A 14,178-nucleotide genomic window follows, 5' to 3' on the forward strand; every position below is an offset into this window, starting at 1 on the left:
ACTTCTGTTGGGATTTTTTTTTTTTTACATTACTTTTAGACAATGTGTTTGATGCATTTAACCAATGTAATACACTTGCCTTCACAGACACTGGAGGGTTCCATTCACTCAAGCAGCATATATAACCAGTGCACCAGTATGAAACATCCCAGCAATGTAAACAAAAAATCAAGACACACAATTAAGAAAAACTAAGAAAATTTAATGATCAAGTGAGCTATATACATTGATGGCACATGACTTCCATTCAGTTATCCCCTTTCTAGAGCTGGAAGTTAAGTTTGATACAAAAATATCAACAGTCAATAGTACCCCAGGGATGAAGAAAAAAAACAAACAAAACCCATCTGTTGTTAAAGTGCATATTTGATGCGAGTTACAGCTAACTATAGTCCAGGGATATCAAAGGATTTCAACCCATCAGACAGAGAATATTGTACAGGAACATCCCAAATTAAGAGCACAGGAAAGTTAGATTTTAAATAATAACTGATATTTTACGTAAGATAGATACCCTTACATCTCTTTCCATTCTTTAACATTCTGCAAGATGGAATAAATTCTGCCTTTCTATCACTCTTCATATGCATTTCCTCAAGAGCTACTCAGATAAAAGTTCATTTAACTACACTCATCAGAATAGTGTTTTCTTCAGTACTTTACTGTTTCTTCTGCTTACTTCCTTTTTCCCTCTCAAACTCAGCTATTTGATTGAATATGTTAACCAAGTTCTGGGGCAGGTTTCTTTTACTGCCACTTTCTGTTTGTGCTGTACCATTTAAAGACATTTCCTCATCTGGTTCCTTGGTTTCATTAGTCTCCTCATAACTTCTTTTCCTATTCTTATACTCACTTTCATTTTTATGCTGACTGAACACATGCCTATCACTATCGTAACTTTTATCACCTTCACGTAAGCAGGTGCTAGAATACGATCTGTACTTTCCCACTGACTTCCCAGAATAGTCAGACCCTGCTGGAGACATGTAATACCTGTCTTGACCTGAGCCATATTTTTTAAACTGCTCTTTTCTCCCCTCTACATCCCTTTCCAATTTCCTAAAATAACGCATCCTGGGTTTATCATCTGACTTATGATATGAACCTGAAGAACCCCTCCGACTGGAGAAAAATCTATCTGTTTTACCATATTTTTCAGTCTTGCTACTACTTGGCAGAGTTCTGGAGCTACTGTAAGAATCTCTTGAATCTTCAGACCTACCTCCAAATGTGTCTTCATCATCACCTGAAGTCCTCGAAAAGGAACAGTGTCTGTCCTTCTCTTTTAACTCTGTTTTTGGACACACTAAGCTGTCCTGCCTTTCCAGCAGTTTTTCCACTTCAAAATTTTGGTTAAGAAAGGAAGCAGAGGTATCAGCCGGAGGCGAATACCACTCCTCTTTCCTAATCTGATCTTTGTAATGGGAAGAAGCTCTAGATGAGCATTTTTTGGAGCTGCGGGCAGACTCTGATCTATTCCGACGCTTTTTCCTACGCTTCTTGTGATCAGAGGAAGAGGAAGAAGAAGAAATTGATACATCTGATGAAGAATCACTTGAGGAGGAGGAAGAGGAGGAGGAGGAGGAGGAGGAAGTTGATACTTTCCTTTTCTTCTTCAACCTAAAAAATGTAATTAACCTGTGAGATAATCTTCAGTATCAGGCAAAAATTATATGTAGAAAGTAAATCTGTACTCCCCCGAGTTTGGCTGAGATTGGACTATAAGGCATGAATGGAAACTGAGCCTGACCTGGCAAGACAATTTCAAACATCATTTCTTTATAGAAAAATTAAGATTAAATCCACCAAGCAGTTTGTTATAAAATGCATCTTTCCCCAGTTTAATATGGCGTTACACTTTTAAAATACTTCACATTGCAAAGTATTTTTTAAACTATTTCTCTTCCACATATCTCTCCATTCAAGGTTATATGCACTAAAGAACACTACCCACAAAAAAAAATCTGGAGGAAAAGCAGCTTACCTAGGTAGAAGTTCTACCTAGCTTACTGTTGGACAATCTGTTTGGAAATGGATTGTTCCTAGTCTCATCTGCACTTATTGCCACATAATCAGTATACTGAATATAACAAAATTACCTTTTTTCTTCTTTTAAGAGCTTACGCAATTTTTCTGCACTTGTTTCTACTTTCTTTTCTTTCTGTCTCTCTTCTTTGGCAGCTTGTTTCTCCCTCATTTCCAAAGATTTCTTTTTTGAACCCAAGCATCATAAAAAAATGACATTAAAAGTGTTAACACGGGTATTTTTCCCCATGTCCCCAACCCCATTCAAATGTATAATTACACCAGGGATGTTTTACCAGGATTCCCAGATCAAGAATTAATATTGTTCAGGAGTTTGGCATTGGCCATTGTGATAATCAGGTTTACATTAAGGACCATATTGCAGTTTTTGTTCCATTAAAAAAATACATTTGACCAGCCATTGCAGTGGTACCCGTGATCCAGCACACCATGAAGCACGATGCCCAAAAGGTATAGATAGAATAGGCAAGAAAAGCACAATATTACCAACATGAAAAAGAGCAGAGAAAAAGAGCAGAGAAAAAGAGCAGAGAAAAAGAGCAGAGAAAAAGAGCAGAGAAAAAGAGCAGAGAAAAAGAGCAGAGAAAAAGAGCAGAGAAAAAGAGCAAGGTTTGAGGGAAAGTATCATTATTGTAGTTTACAAGTAAAATGTGCCAGAACCCATTTTAAAACATATTCAAGTTGGCCATGTTCAAATACAAACCGTTTTGTAACAATTTCACAGACCAGTTTGATGCATAGTTTATGTAACAAACCATGTTCCAAGGGTTTGTTGGTGATGAGCAGCACCAGATGTCAGATACAGCAACAACGGTCCAATTCAGAAGAAAATGCATTGGAGAAAAACACATAATCAGTATTACAGGAAAACTTACTTCAGTGTTGTTTCAGCTATTCTAGCACAACAGTGGTAATATCAGACTTACATATTAAAATACAGGTAAATGCAGAAGAGTACCTCACCAGATGAATAACACTTAAACTACTTAAGTCTATTAGAGATCACACTTCTGCCATCTACAGCCCTAAAGAGTAGCTCTATTCATATTCAGAGTGAGCAGAAAGTCTGATTATCATTTTCAAAACTTAGCAACTGTTTTAACAGATACAATAAAAGAAACCCTTAATTGCAGTTAAGGTTATGCAAATCAACAAGCAATAGCTAGCACTGTGGTTTTTTTATCTGCTGCATCAATGACCCATTATCCCAGGAAAATGCTAAAGGAGAGTAAAATTTGTCTCCTACTTGCTGAGAATGTTCTTCTTTATTTTACCTGAGACTGACACCTCTTTCTAAAGCAGCCAAATGTAGCTAGCACTCAAATGCCATACAATAGTTTATCTATGATGTAGTTTGGTTTTATTAAAAAGATTGTCATATCTCCTGTTCCCCCTTCTTTCCACACAACTTGTCAGCATTATGGCTACACCAGCTGAAGAAGTGTTGATTAAGGCCATCTACCCCAGTCTATGTGTAGAAGCACAGAATAAAACAAGCCTGTTCCTCAGTACTCTGTTTTACTCTTTGATCCTCTCTGGAAGGCAACATAAGTAAAGGAGGTAAATGAAAGAAGATGACAACTCTGATTAGCATAAAGACCCACCAGGGCTCACCTGGGAAACATGCTGTGTGCAAGAGAAGAGAGAAAAAAAAACAGCAGAGAAGAAAGCTAAGATAATCAAAACTGCCTGCCCACCCACCCTCCACCTCCTGCTGTTTTCCTTTAAATCACCTCTTAATTGCCCCTCTCATGTGATCTTCCTGTGGGTTAGCTTTGACTGGTGTTACTCTATCTTTTGGTCATTGCTCCAAACGACAAGGATATGCGTGGTACGATGGTGTGCAATGTTTATTTGGCTTGCCCAAGTATTTTGCACTTTGCATGTTTGTATTCACAGAATCTTTTAATTTAACATTATTAATCATGCTTGTGTGATAGAATATTCTTATCCTTCCTTTAGCTGGCAGAGTTAACAGCTTTGCTCTTTCACTGTCTCCACTGTGGCATTGCTTTACTATCCTGTTCAAAACAGTGGAGTCATCAAGAGGTACCTTTCTTCTGGTAGGTACAGCCATAATGCTCACTATAAAAGATTTACTGTGGAGAAGGGAAGCAGAGAATAAGACAAACCATCAACTTAAAACTCTCCCTGTTCAAAAGATTTAATAAGATTTTTGATGTTCATTTATTGTCACTGAGAGCACTATATGAAGAGAAAGTAAAGAATCACCTGCATATGCTTACGGAGTTTTGCTAAGGCCTCTTCTGCTTCCTGAAAAGTCTCATCCAAACTTAAAGCTTTTTTATAGTAATTCTCAGCATTTAGTAGTTTGTCTTCCTCTTCCAACCTAAAATTCAAGTGATAATTCAATATACAGTTAAGCCATGGATTTTGACAGGTTTTTTCTTATTTTTAGGACTACCTTTCTTATTTGCACTATAACACTACCACTGCATCCCTCCAAGACTTTATCTGTCATGTTAGCCCACCTGAGTAAAGAAATAAAATGGCATTTCTGACATTTCAATATCTCCTAATCATCCTCAGTAATACTATTCTTTGAAATTTCAATTCCAGTTTCAAAAATACTCTCTCTTCTTAACACAGGGCTTAAAAGAAATCTATTCCCTGAATATTCAAAAGTAAAGTTTTGTGTTATAGTGGCTAAGCAGCATTTCAGTAGAGTAACAGAACATCGTTTTGTTACAAATACTTTCTTTAAAAAAAAACAACCTAAAACATGACAAACCTTATTGAAATACATTCAACCATTTCACAAGACTTTATGCAAGCCTGGTATGCTACCACTGAAAGGATATAAAGGATTAAACTTCAAATATTTTGCCAGGATTTTAACTGGGACAGAGAAGAAAGTGTAAACCAACTGCACAAGCAGGTATTTCCAACAAAGACTTTTTTTTTTTTTTTTTATTTTTAAACACATAGCCAGGAAGGAAATATGCTATTCTGTGTCCTAACTAGAACGGTATTAAAAAAATATTATAAGAAAAATTGTTAACAACCGAACAAAACCACAACACTTACTGCCCGCCTCTTTCCACAAGTGTCTGACAGAGGTATTTTCTTGCATTTCTATGGGTAGGACAGTTTTCTAAAGCAATTTCAAAATCACCTATAGCTTTGTTCAGACTTCCTTTTGTTGCATACCTAGAACAACAGAAACGTTGCATGGATTTTAGGGATGTTTCTCTTTCATGAAATAGAAAAACCAGTGAAACAGACTTACAGAGCTCCACGTGCTACCAAAGCTTCAACATTTTGAGGATCAATTTCCAAAGCCTTGTTGTACTCATTCATGGCTTCCACATGGCACCCAACCTTAAAATAATCAACCCCAGCCTTCACACTGAAGAAAAACATTTAGAAAATATTATGCACAGTTAGCCTATGCAAATCTCATACTGTTAATTACTCACAAATTATAGTTCCAAGCAAGCAATAGGTGATAAAACTTGACTTTGTTATCATGTACTTAACAACAGCATTTCAAATTAATGCGATATTGACATAATTCTCCAACAATATGTTGTCTTCAATCCAAAATCATTAGGCAATGGAGAGCATTTCTGCAGACAGTGCTACTACGTCACACTATTTTTCATTTACAGAATGAATATTTAAGCACTTTTCTTCACAAAACTCCATGTGTGACCTACCACCATTAAACTGGAACAGGCTTAATTAGATCCAAAGCTAAAAATCACCATTAGACCAACAACACAAGGTGAGATGGGTAGATGGTACATGCTGAAACCAGTTCATCTCAAACTGGAATATTTTGAGATTTTATACTACATATTACCTGAGCCTTTCTTCTACATTTGCCAAGATCAACTTCTTGGAAGATACCTGATATGAGTTGAATTTCAGAACTTTTAATTACAGACTTTTTTTAAAAATTAAAATTTATATTTAATTTAACATTATAAGCAACTTTTTCTGCAATTAAATCAAAGTTGCAAAACACTACTGTTTTAAGAAAAACACTGCTTTGTTAGCATAGAAACCAGAAATTCTGAGGCTTCACTCAGATATTTTTGGTTTTGTTTTGGGTTTTTTTTTTTTTTGAGCTGATAGATTCAAGACAAGTTTTTCCACAAAAGATTTACATTTTTAGGAGAAAAGTCTCTCTTTCTTCTGCCTCCTCCACCCTGTGGAACGCCCAAATACACTGCATAGTGTAAAAGCAATAGAACTTATCCAAAGCTGCTGTTCCAAACGCAGCCAGGGAAATACATTTAACTTCTCAAAAACAGCAAGTGCACTTGTTAAATCTACAGTTTGAGGCTTAAATGGCACGACAAGCAGTATTAGGTCATTCAACACCCAATTATAAAATGGAAAATTGTGTACTTGGTATTGTCACAAATCTCGCTCTCACCTCATCAATGGGCCAACATATTATAAATATTCTAAGAAGCTCTCCCTTGAACCTGACACGTATTTTAGAAATGAATCTCGAGACTTTATCTATCACATACCCACTTAGCACTTAGGGTTACTTTCAAGAAGATCTTCCTGGTCACATGAGTACACGTGTGGTGAAAGAACTGGTTCAATGTGTATTTTCTTTTAAGAAACATGACCTGTAACCTAACCTAACATTAAGCTCTGACAAGAAAAAGTATTGCATACCATTTCAAGGCCCAAGATGCAGATTGCTTTTTCCTCAATGCAGGAGCAAAATCTTCTTCATTGAAATTTTTACTTTAAGGAAAAAACAAACAAAAACATCAAGTTAGCCTTCTGAGTCTAGAAAATTAAACTTACGATACATAATGCAGTTGAAACAAGCTGAAATATTATTTATACAATACTTTACTGCTCTCCCTCAGTCAGGGACGTTGTTTCATATTTCTGAAACCAGTTTTTCCCAATTCATTCTAAAAGTACCTGCTTGAACCAGTACAGCTACAGTACATTTAACAAAAATATACCATATTTACACCGGCTTTGGGGCCTAATATGCACAGGGCTCACAACATCCATCATTGTATATTTTTGAGCCTATTTTACTAAAGAGGTCAGATCTATTACTAAAATAAAGATTGTGAATAAACATCTGACAGAAAACATTAAAACTTAAAACATCCTGCATTTCAATCCAAAGACACTGACAACATCTAAGCAATAAATTCCTGAAGTATTTGGTATCAAACATTTTGTGTGATAAGGTATCTTGCTTATTCAGAGCAAAAGAATTTCCAATGTAAATTTCTTACTCTAGAGGAGTTTGCTTTTAAATATTTAAAGGACACGTAAGCTGCAGCTATGCAAATCAAAATGAAAAAGGTTTAAGTATAAGTGGTCTAGGACTTCCGCTCACAAGTCTATTTCAATGGATTAGAATAATCTCCACAAAGCTATAGGATAGGAACAATGTAAAAATCACTTACATTTGAAGACTTCGCATCAAAGACGGTGGATTTGATTCACTTAGCCCTAGTTTTTCTGCTAAATACTCAACTAATGATGGATTAGCAAATCCTGGGGAACGATGTAAAACCTCTTCAAATGTCTCTGCTGTATTAGCAACTTCCATGCTTCGCCTTAAAAAAAAGCACCGATGTACACAAATACAACCTCACAGGCACTATACTCAATTTTATGATGATTATATTTAGAATAAAAATGCCTATATTGATATTTATTACTGCTCACAAGCAGTTCTCTTTTACAGGCATGTATTTTCCTACTATTTAGCAAGCCTCATATCCTTCAGCCTAGGCAAGCTTTTGAAACCTATTTTGGCACCCATTGAGATATCTCCAGGACATAACAGAATAACAGAATGGCAGAAAGGTTTAGGTTGGAAGGGACCTTCAAAGACCGTCTAGTCCAACCCCTCTGCCATGGGCAGGGACATCTTTCACTAGATCAGGTTGCTCAAAGCCCCCTCCAACACACAAAAACATTACAAAAATTACAGACAGCTGTGTCCTTCTGTTTTCTAAGGGTAGTTTCAAAATTTTAAGAATTTCATATTCCAGTCTCCCAAGAGTTTTGTTTCTTGTTTTTTTGTTGTTGTTGTTTGGGTTTTTTGGGGGTTTTGTTGGTTTTTTTTCATTAACACAGTCCCACAGTGACAAATACCTCACTCTGCTTTTTGCTTTCCGTACGTTTTGGGAAAGATGCTGAAAGACCAGCCACACCTGACGTATCCAGAAACAAGTATGTTAGAGACACGAACAACAAAAAGTATGTAATAATCCAATTAAATCAGAAACACCATTGTTTAAAGAGCAGTCTGTCAAAGATGCTCTAACAAACACACTGAACACGCCTAACAAGTACAGCTGAATAGCATATTCTTACCTATAATGTAATGGGAAGTCATCGGAAGTAATTACACCTAGTTTTGTACTGGAAAGATTGGGTGGAAGAGCCGAGCTGTAAAGTGACACCGTGAGCTTCTCATGGTAACGATCAATGTCCTTGATTGCAGCTATAGAAACAATAAAAGTTAAGATAAAATTACAGAAATGTCTCAAAACAAACAAACAGATTCCTGACAGCTTTTGCAACTACTTGCCTCGAATAAGGTCTCCAGTTTGATAATAAGACAAAGGATCTCCATGATTGCTCTGAGAAGGCACATCTCTCAAAGGACAAAGAGCCTGCAATAGAAGTAGGAATTTCACAAACAAAGCCAAAAGGTTTTTTTCCTCCCCAAGACTAAGCCAGAAGAAGATTCATTTAATCTTAATACACATCAGATCCATGATAGTTAAAAGCATGGCTTGGTTCAAATAAAAGTTTATGCACCCATAAAGGAAGAACTTTTCAATTCAAAAGCAACACATATTGAGTATGGGTCATAAAAAGAAGCATCTGCTGACTCAGCAAAGCATCATAAGCTGTCCACAAATTTAGATACCACCCACCATCCCAAAGTTGAGTTTCACCTTTACACATACCACTCCATTAAGAGATGCAAGAAGAAACTAACAGAGTAAAAAGTTACTGGTTTTTATCAAGAATAAAATATTGACCAAAGCTGTATCTTACACTGATTTCTAGATCTGAAATCTCCCGTATGACACCACTTCCCAGACAAATCAACACCATGAAAAAGCCAAATTCACGAATAGAAGTAATCCTCCCGATCACGATATCACCACGTTCGATGTCTCGAAAAAACAGTTCTCTCCTGTCTTCCCTGGGAACCTCCATGAACCGTTCCAGGGGAGGCATAACAGCATAATACTCTGCAACACATGAGACATTCACAGTGATGAAATGACCAAGCGACAGTATCATGGTTTAAGCCCAGCCAGCAACTAAGCACCATGCAGCCGCTCACTCATTTCCCCCCCCACCAGTGGGATGGGGGAGAGAATCAGACCAAAAAAGTAAAACTCACAGGTTGAGATGAAAACAGTTTAATAGAACAGAAGAGAAGAAACTAATAACGATAATAGTAACAAGTAATAAAATGACAATACTAATAAAAGGATTGTGATATGCAAAACAAGTAATGCACTATGCAACTGCTCACCACCTGCCGACCAACACCCAGTTAGTCCCCAAGGGGCAATCCCCCCGCCCCCACTCCTCCCAGTTCCTATACTAGACATGACATCCCATGGTATGGAATACCCTGGTGGCCAGTCTGGGTCAGATGCCCTGGCTGTGTCCCCTCCCAACTTCTTGTGCCCCTTCAGCCTTCCTGCTGGCTGGGCATCAGAAGCTGAAATATCCTTAACTTAGTCTAAACGTTACTTAGCAACAACTGAAAACATCAGTGTATTATCAACACTCCTCTCCTACTGAACCCAAACCGTAGCACTGTACCAGCTACCAGGAAGATAATTAACTCTATCCCAGGACAGACAGCCTGAAAACACAAAATACTTCACGATAGCGAAGCACGTTAAAGCCTATTTTATCCGTACCAACAGAAAGTTTGTGCACAACCTCTAAAAAGCAACAGCAAAACCCTTCACCCTGTTTTTAAAAACACTGCTAATTTAAGCACCGTGTCCTTACGCTACCCAGCGGGCGACACGGTGACACCCTGACAGCGAAGCGGCCGCTCACCGCGAGCGGGCTTACCTTCATTTTCCTCAATCGTCTCGCAGAGAGGTCCGTTGGGCTTCCAGGAGTGAGCGAACAGGAGATCCGCTTTTTTGGCAATGAAGCGCTTTATCTCGGTGTCAAGGCTCGCCCTCTCTTTCCTGGGGGAAGGAGAACCCGGTCAGAAACCCCCCCCCGGCCCCCTCACGGCTGGCTCCCCTCCACCTCACCGCCTCGGCGCCCCTCACCAGGCGGCCGGCGGGGACGGGGCCCCGCGGGGCGGCTCGAAGGCGGTCCCCGGCGGCGGCAGCAGCCCGCGGAAGTCGGGGTTGTCGTGCTGCTCGGCGCGGAGCAGCGAGAGCAGCTCGGGGCCGTGGTAGCTCAGCGCCTGACGCAGCAGCTCCCGGTCCATCCCGCCGCCGCCGCCTCAGCCTCGCCCGGAACAGGAACCGGGCCGGCCTGACGCTACAATTACGGGGCATCGCGCATGCGCTGCGCCGAGGGGGCGGGACCGGGCGGCCGCAGCGCCCCCTGGGGAGCGGGAGGACCGCGGCGGTCGCTCTGAGGGAGCGCTGCCGCCGGGCCCGCCTCCAGGCTTCCCGCTGCCTGTATTTAAAAAGTACTGCGGGAATAACGGAAACCGACAGGTAAAAGTTACCGAGGTGGCCGGCGCCTACCTAAATTCTCGCCAGCGCCGAGGGAGCGGCGCCCGGTAGCGGCCCCTCCCTCCCGGCGGTTCCCGCGGCGGCCATGTCGGGAGAGGGCGCTGGGCCGCCGCCGTGTGGGCGCCGGCTGCGGGCCGCCCGGCTGCGGGCCGCCCGGCTGCGGCGGAGCTCGGCCGTCCCCCGCGCACCGGCAGCGGGCTTCCAGGACAGGTTTTGAAGAGAAAAGGCAGCGCTTCCTCCCCGGCGCGTCTCGTTCCCAGGAGGCGCAGCCCAGGCCCGTCCCGCCAAGTACATTTTTCCGGGCGTGGATTTGCGTCGGAAGGTGGAGGTTCCTCGGGTCCGAGGGAACGCGGCGCTCCAGAAGTTCTCGATGAGTTAGTTCTCTCTCAGTCCTTAAGCGTCGGCACTAAATTACGGCAAAGAGAAGTTGGAAGGCGGCACGGCAGAGGCGCCAGCGCTGTGTGGGGCTGGAGCTGACCCTGCAGCTGGGGGGGCCGGCGGTGGGTGTGTGGGGGGGTCCCACATCAGAAGTAAACGACCACGGTGTTCATAATGCTGTTTCTTTGAATTGTCCCTCTGACAGGCTTCCCATCAGGAATCCGTACAAGTGAAACAAAGCAGCGTGCGGGCGAGAGACGTTCCGGCTTTGTTTGTCGAATAGCTATACTGAAACAAAGGGGAAAATGGGCAGTTATCTCAGGAAAAGATAAGGCACTGAGATTACAGTTGAGCCATTAAAATAGGCCCAATGCAGGGTTCGGTGGTTCAGTTTACCAGCGCTAACTTTAAATGCTAAAAAGACACTTAACGCGGGAGGCTTTTCATGCTAATCACCTCTTCTAGCTAATGGAGAAAGGTGCTTAAAACCAGCTGGAATTAATCCAAGTCTGTTACAAAGATCACAGTTCTTCAGTCCCCCAGAATAATTTGTCCCTGGCATCGCATTTAATAATTAATTTTAAAGGGGGGGGGGAGGAAAAGAAAACCCACTGCAAATGGCATAATATCACTTCTACCCTCAGTACAATGTTGAAGAAAGAATAGCAATCTGGCTGTCAGCAGATCAGTGACACAAACTCCTCTAGGAAGCAGCATGACTGAGAGGGCAAGGATCATATCAAAGACGCTGGTCTCAGAAGCTCAGTTCAAAGCCAGCAGGGATATCACTGGTATAGCAGACTTGGGGAAGACACTAGAAGGGCAAATTTATATTTTACTTTCATTTCATGTCCCCCTGTTTTAATATAACAAAAGATAAAGGAGGCATAACACTTACTATGTACCGAACAGCTGTCAGGATTTTGATTTAAAGTCTTCCTGATCTATACAAGACCAGGTGTGTACCTAGATTTCTGGTTACCATGGTGGAAAAAAACCATGAACGCTAGATGGAAATTTCTAGACATTAAGACTGATTAGACAGATCGACATAGAAAGGTTAATGCACCTGCAAAGATCCAGTGCAGAAAGGGAGCCTTTCCTAGATGAATCACGCTGCAAGTGCAGTGTCCTGAACTGTGTTGCCCAATTGCAAATAATGGCAGTTTTATTTGAGGAAATGGTATTTTGAGGAAGAGTTAATTTGTGTTGTGTAGCAAATACAAAGAGCTAGCAATAAAAAAAAGTTGTTTGAAGCACAAACTCTGCTTGTGTAAGCATTTCTCCAGTCTAATATGCAGATACGCACACACGCAACGTACAAGAAGTAAGACATTCTGAATAAATACTTTAAATGTGTTATGACTTCTAGACTGAACATACCAGCAAAAAATCATGGCGAAAGCTGAACTACCTATAATTATGGACTCTTCTTACAGGCATTTTATTCTATGAGTAGAAATCAATTGCATTTTAGGAAATTCAGTAATTAATATCATATTAACACACAGAATGTAGATTAGTTGCCCCTGAACATGAAGATTAACTTCATATTTAAAGTGATCCTTTCTTTCACTGGGCACATCAGATTCTGAAGTTATCTTAATCAAACAATATAAAATACTGCAAATAATTCCATCTTCAGAAGTAGCATTGCCAGAGCAGGGTATGTGAGCATGAACTTGTAATTTTATTTCCTATTTTTCAGGTTATGGTAATGAACTCAGAAGCAAAGCAGGACTATGGCACGTTGTGCATTGTTCCACCTCACTGATGGCACGCACACACCTTTGCCATCCTTTTCTCTCATGGGATACTGCCTGTGCTTTTAAAAATATCTCTGCATGTTTTCAGTGGTGGATTATTTTTTTTTCTTTTCAACCTTTTGCTTGTTTTACTTCAGTTACCCAATAGGAAATATTTTTGATAAAAGGATATAGCAGCCACCACAGTTCAGGCAGGGATAATGCTAAATGGAGCAGTATGGAATAAACCCAGGGGTATACAGCTTAAAAGAACCCCAGGCCTGACGAGGAGGCATGCTCTATACGCTACAGTGTCATTAATCCTCTGTTCCATTGATTTAGGAACTGCCTGGATGAATAGCGCTTCATCCCATATGCTGAATAAACAAAGAGGGTGGGCGGGAAGTGTCCACATTCTGCAGGAGAAAGTGATGCAAGTCAACACGTCACCGTCAAAGAGAAGCATTCCAGATAGTCTGAAACCAGATATGTCTGAATGAGTTTGATATAAATTTTCTGACAGTTTAAGTCAATGCATGATAAAAGGCAGCTCCCAAAATCCATCATGCAGCCTGTAACTCCCACAATAAAAAGCTTATGAATTTACCTCAAGCTAGCTTTGAACCCAGGGTCAAATTCACAGTGATAGGGCCCCTGAACAACCCAAAACCTGATAGGCATGATAGGATTTCAAAGTGGACATGCGAAATACTAAGCAGATTTTCATCAAACTCCGGTAAGAACAGTTTGAATGCAACAAGGTTAAGCTGCTTTTCAAATGGTCCCAGGTATCCAATATCAGTGGTAAAGCTTACAAGAAAAGCACATGGAGGAAAGGATTTTGTGTCAAGAGCCACATTTTATCACTGACAAAAAGATTAGATCCTCCAAGATCCTGCTTGTCAAAGTATTATTTTCTGCAAAGTTTGGGTAGGTTTGAGATAAATATTATCCCATTGCAAATCGGAGCCAAATGTTCAACTAAATATGTTCTTTGGGCAAAGAAAGATGAAACTAATAGTACTAATGAGAATTAACATGAAGAGCTATACTTCCAGCTGCGTTGTCAGGTTTTTTGGCAAATTCTGCCAAAAGCAGTCCTGCTGCCCAGACTTTCTGTTAATTTACAAAGCAGCAGAGGGATTGTTCAAAGATGACATGATATGCAAGATATTATTTTAGCTTCTGATGAAGTGAAGTTCAGCACAAAATAATTGCTAGCCAGTTAGTAGCTCTACTTTGAGGAAAACATTATGTCTGCAGGCATAATCACCAAATATGATGGAGGAGGTGTGAAAACACCA

The 14,178-nt window shown here is 40.4% G+C and overlaps 1 protein-coding gene across 2 annotated transcripts; it reads right to left on the reverse strand.

Annotated features, from left to right (window-relative positions):
• Positions 1–181: 181 nt before the first annotated feature.
• TTC14 (tetratricopeptide repeat domain 14) lies at positions 182–10,554 on the reverse strand. Of its 2 annotated transcripts, XM_069792656.1 has the most exons (12): positions 10,335–10,551; positions 10,126–10,247; positions 9,079–9,278; positions 8,603–8,687; positions 8,386–8,515; positions 7,467–7,619; positions 6,706–6,777; positions 5,297–5,416; positions 5,095–5,217; positions 4,279–4,396; positions 2,100–2,209; positions 182–1,620 (listed from the first exon to the last, which is right to left on the reverse strand). In XM_069792656.1, exons 1-12 carry the CDS (start codon positions 10,496–10,498, stop codon positions 660–662), a joined length of 2,358 nt encoding a protein of 785 aa, XP_069648757.1. In that variant the 5' UTR covers positions 10,499–10,551; the 3' UTR covers positions 182–659. The 2 variants fall into 2 exon arrangements, 1 of the variants encoding a protein (XP_069648757.1); XR_011326229.1 differs by lacking the exon at positions 182–1,620 and having other exon boundaries at positions 2,129–2,209; positions 2,750–4,396; positions 10,335–10,554.
• Positions 10,555–14,178: the final 3,624 nt, after the last annotated feature.

The sequence above is a fragment of the Haliaeetus albicilla genome, chromosome 9 (assembly GCF_947461875.1).
Source record: "Haliaeetus albicilla chromosome 9, bHalAlb1.1, whole genome shotgun sequence".
In the NCBI taxonomy this organism is placed as follows: Eukaryota; Metazoa; Chordata; class Aves; order Accipitriformes; family Accipitridae; genus Haliaeetus; species Haliaeetus albicilla.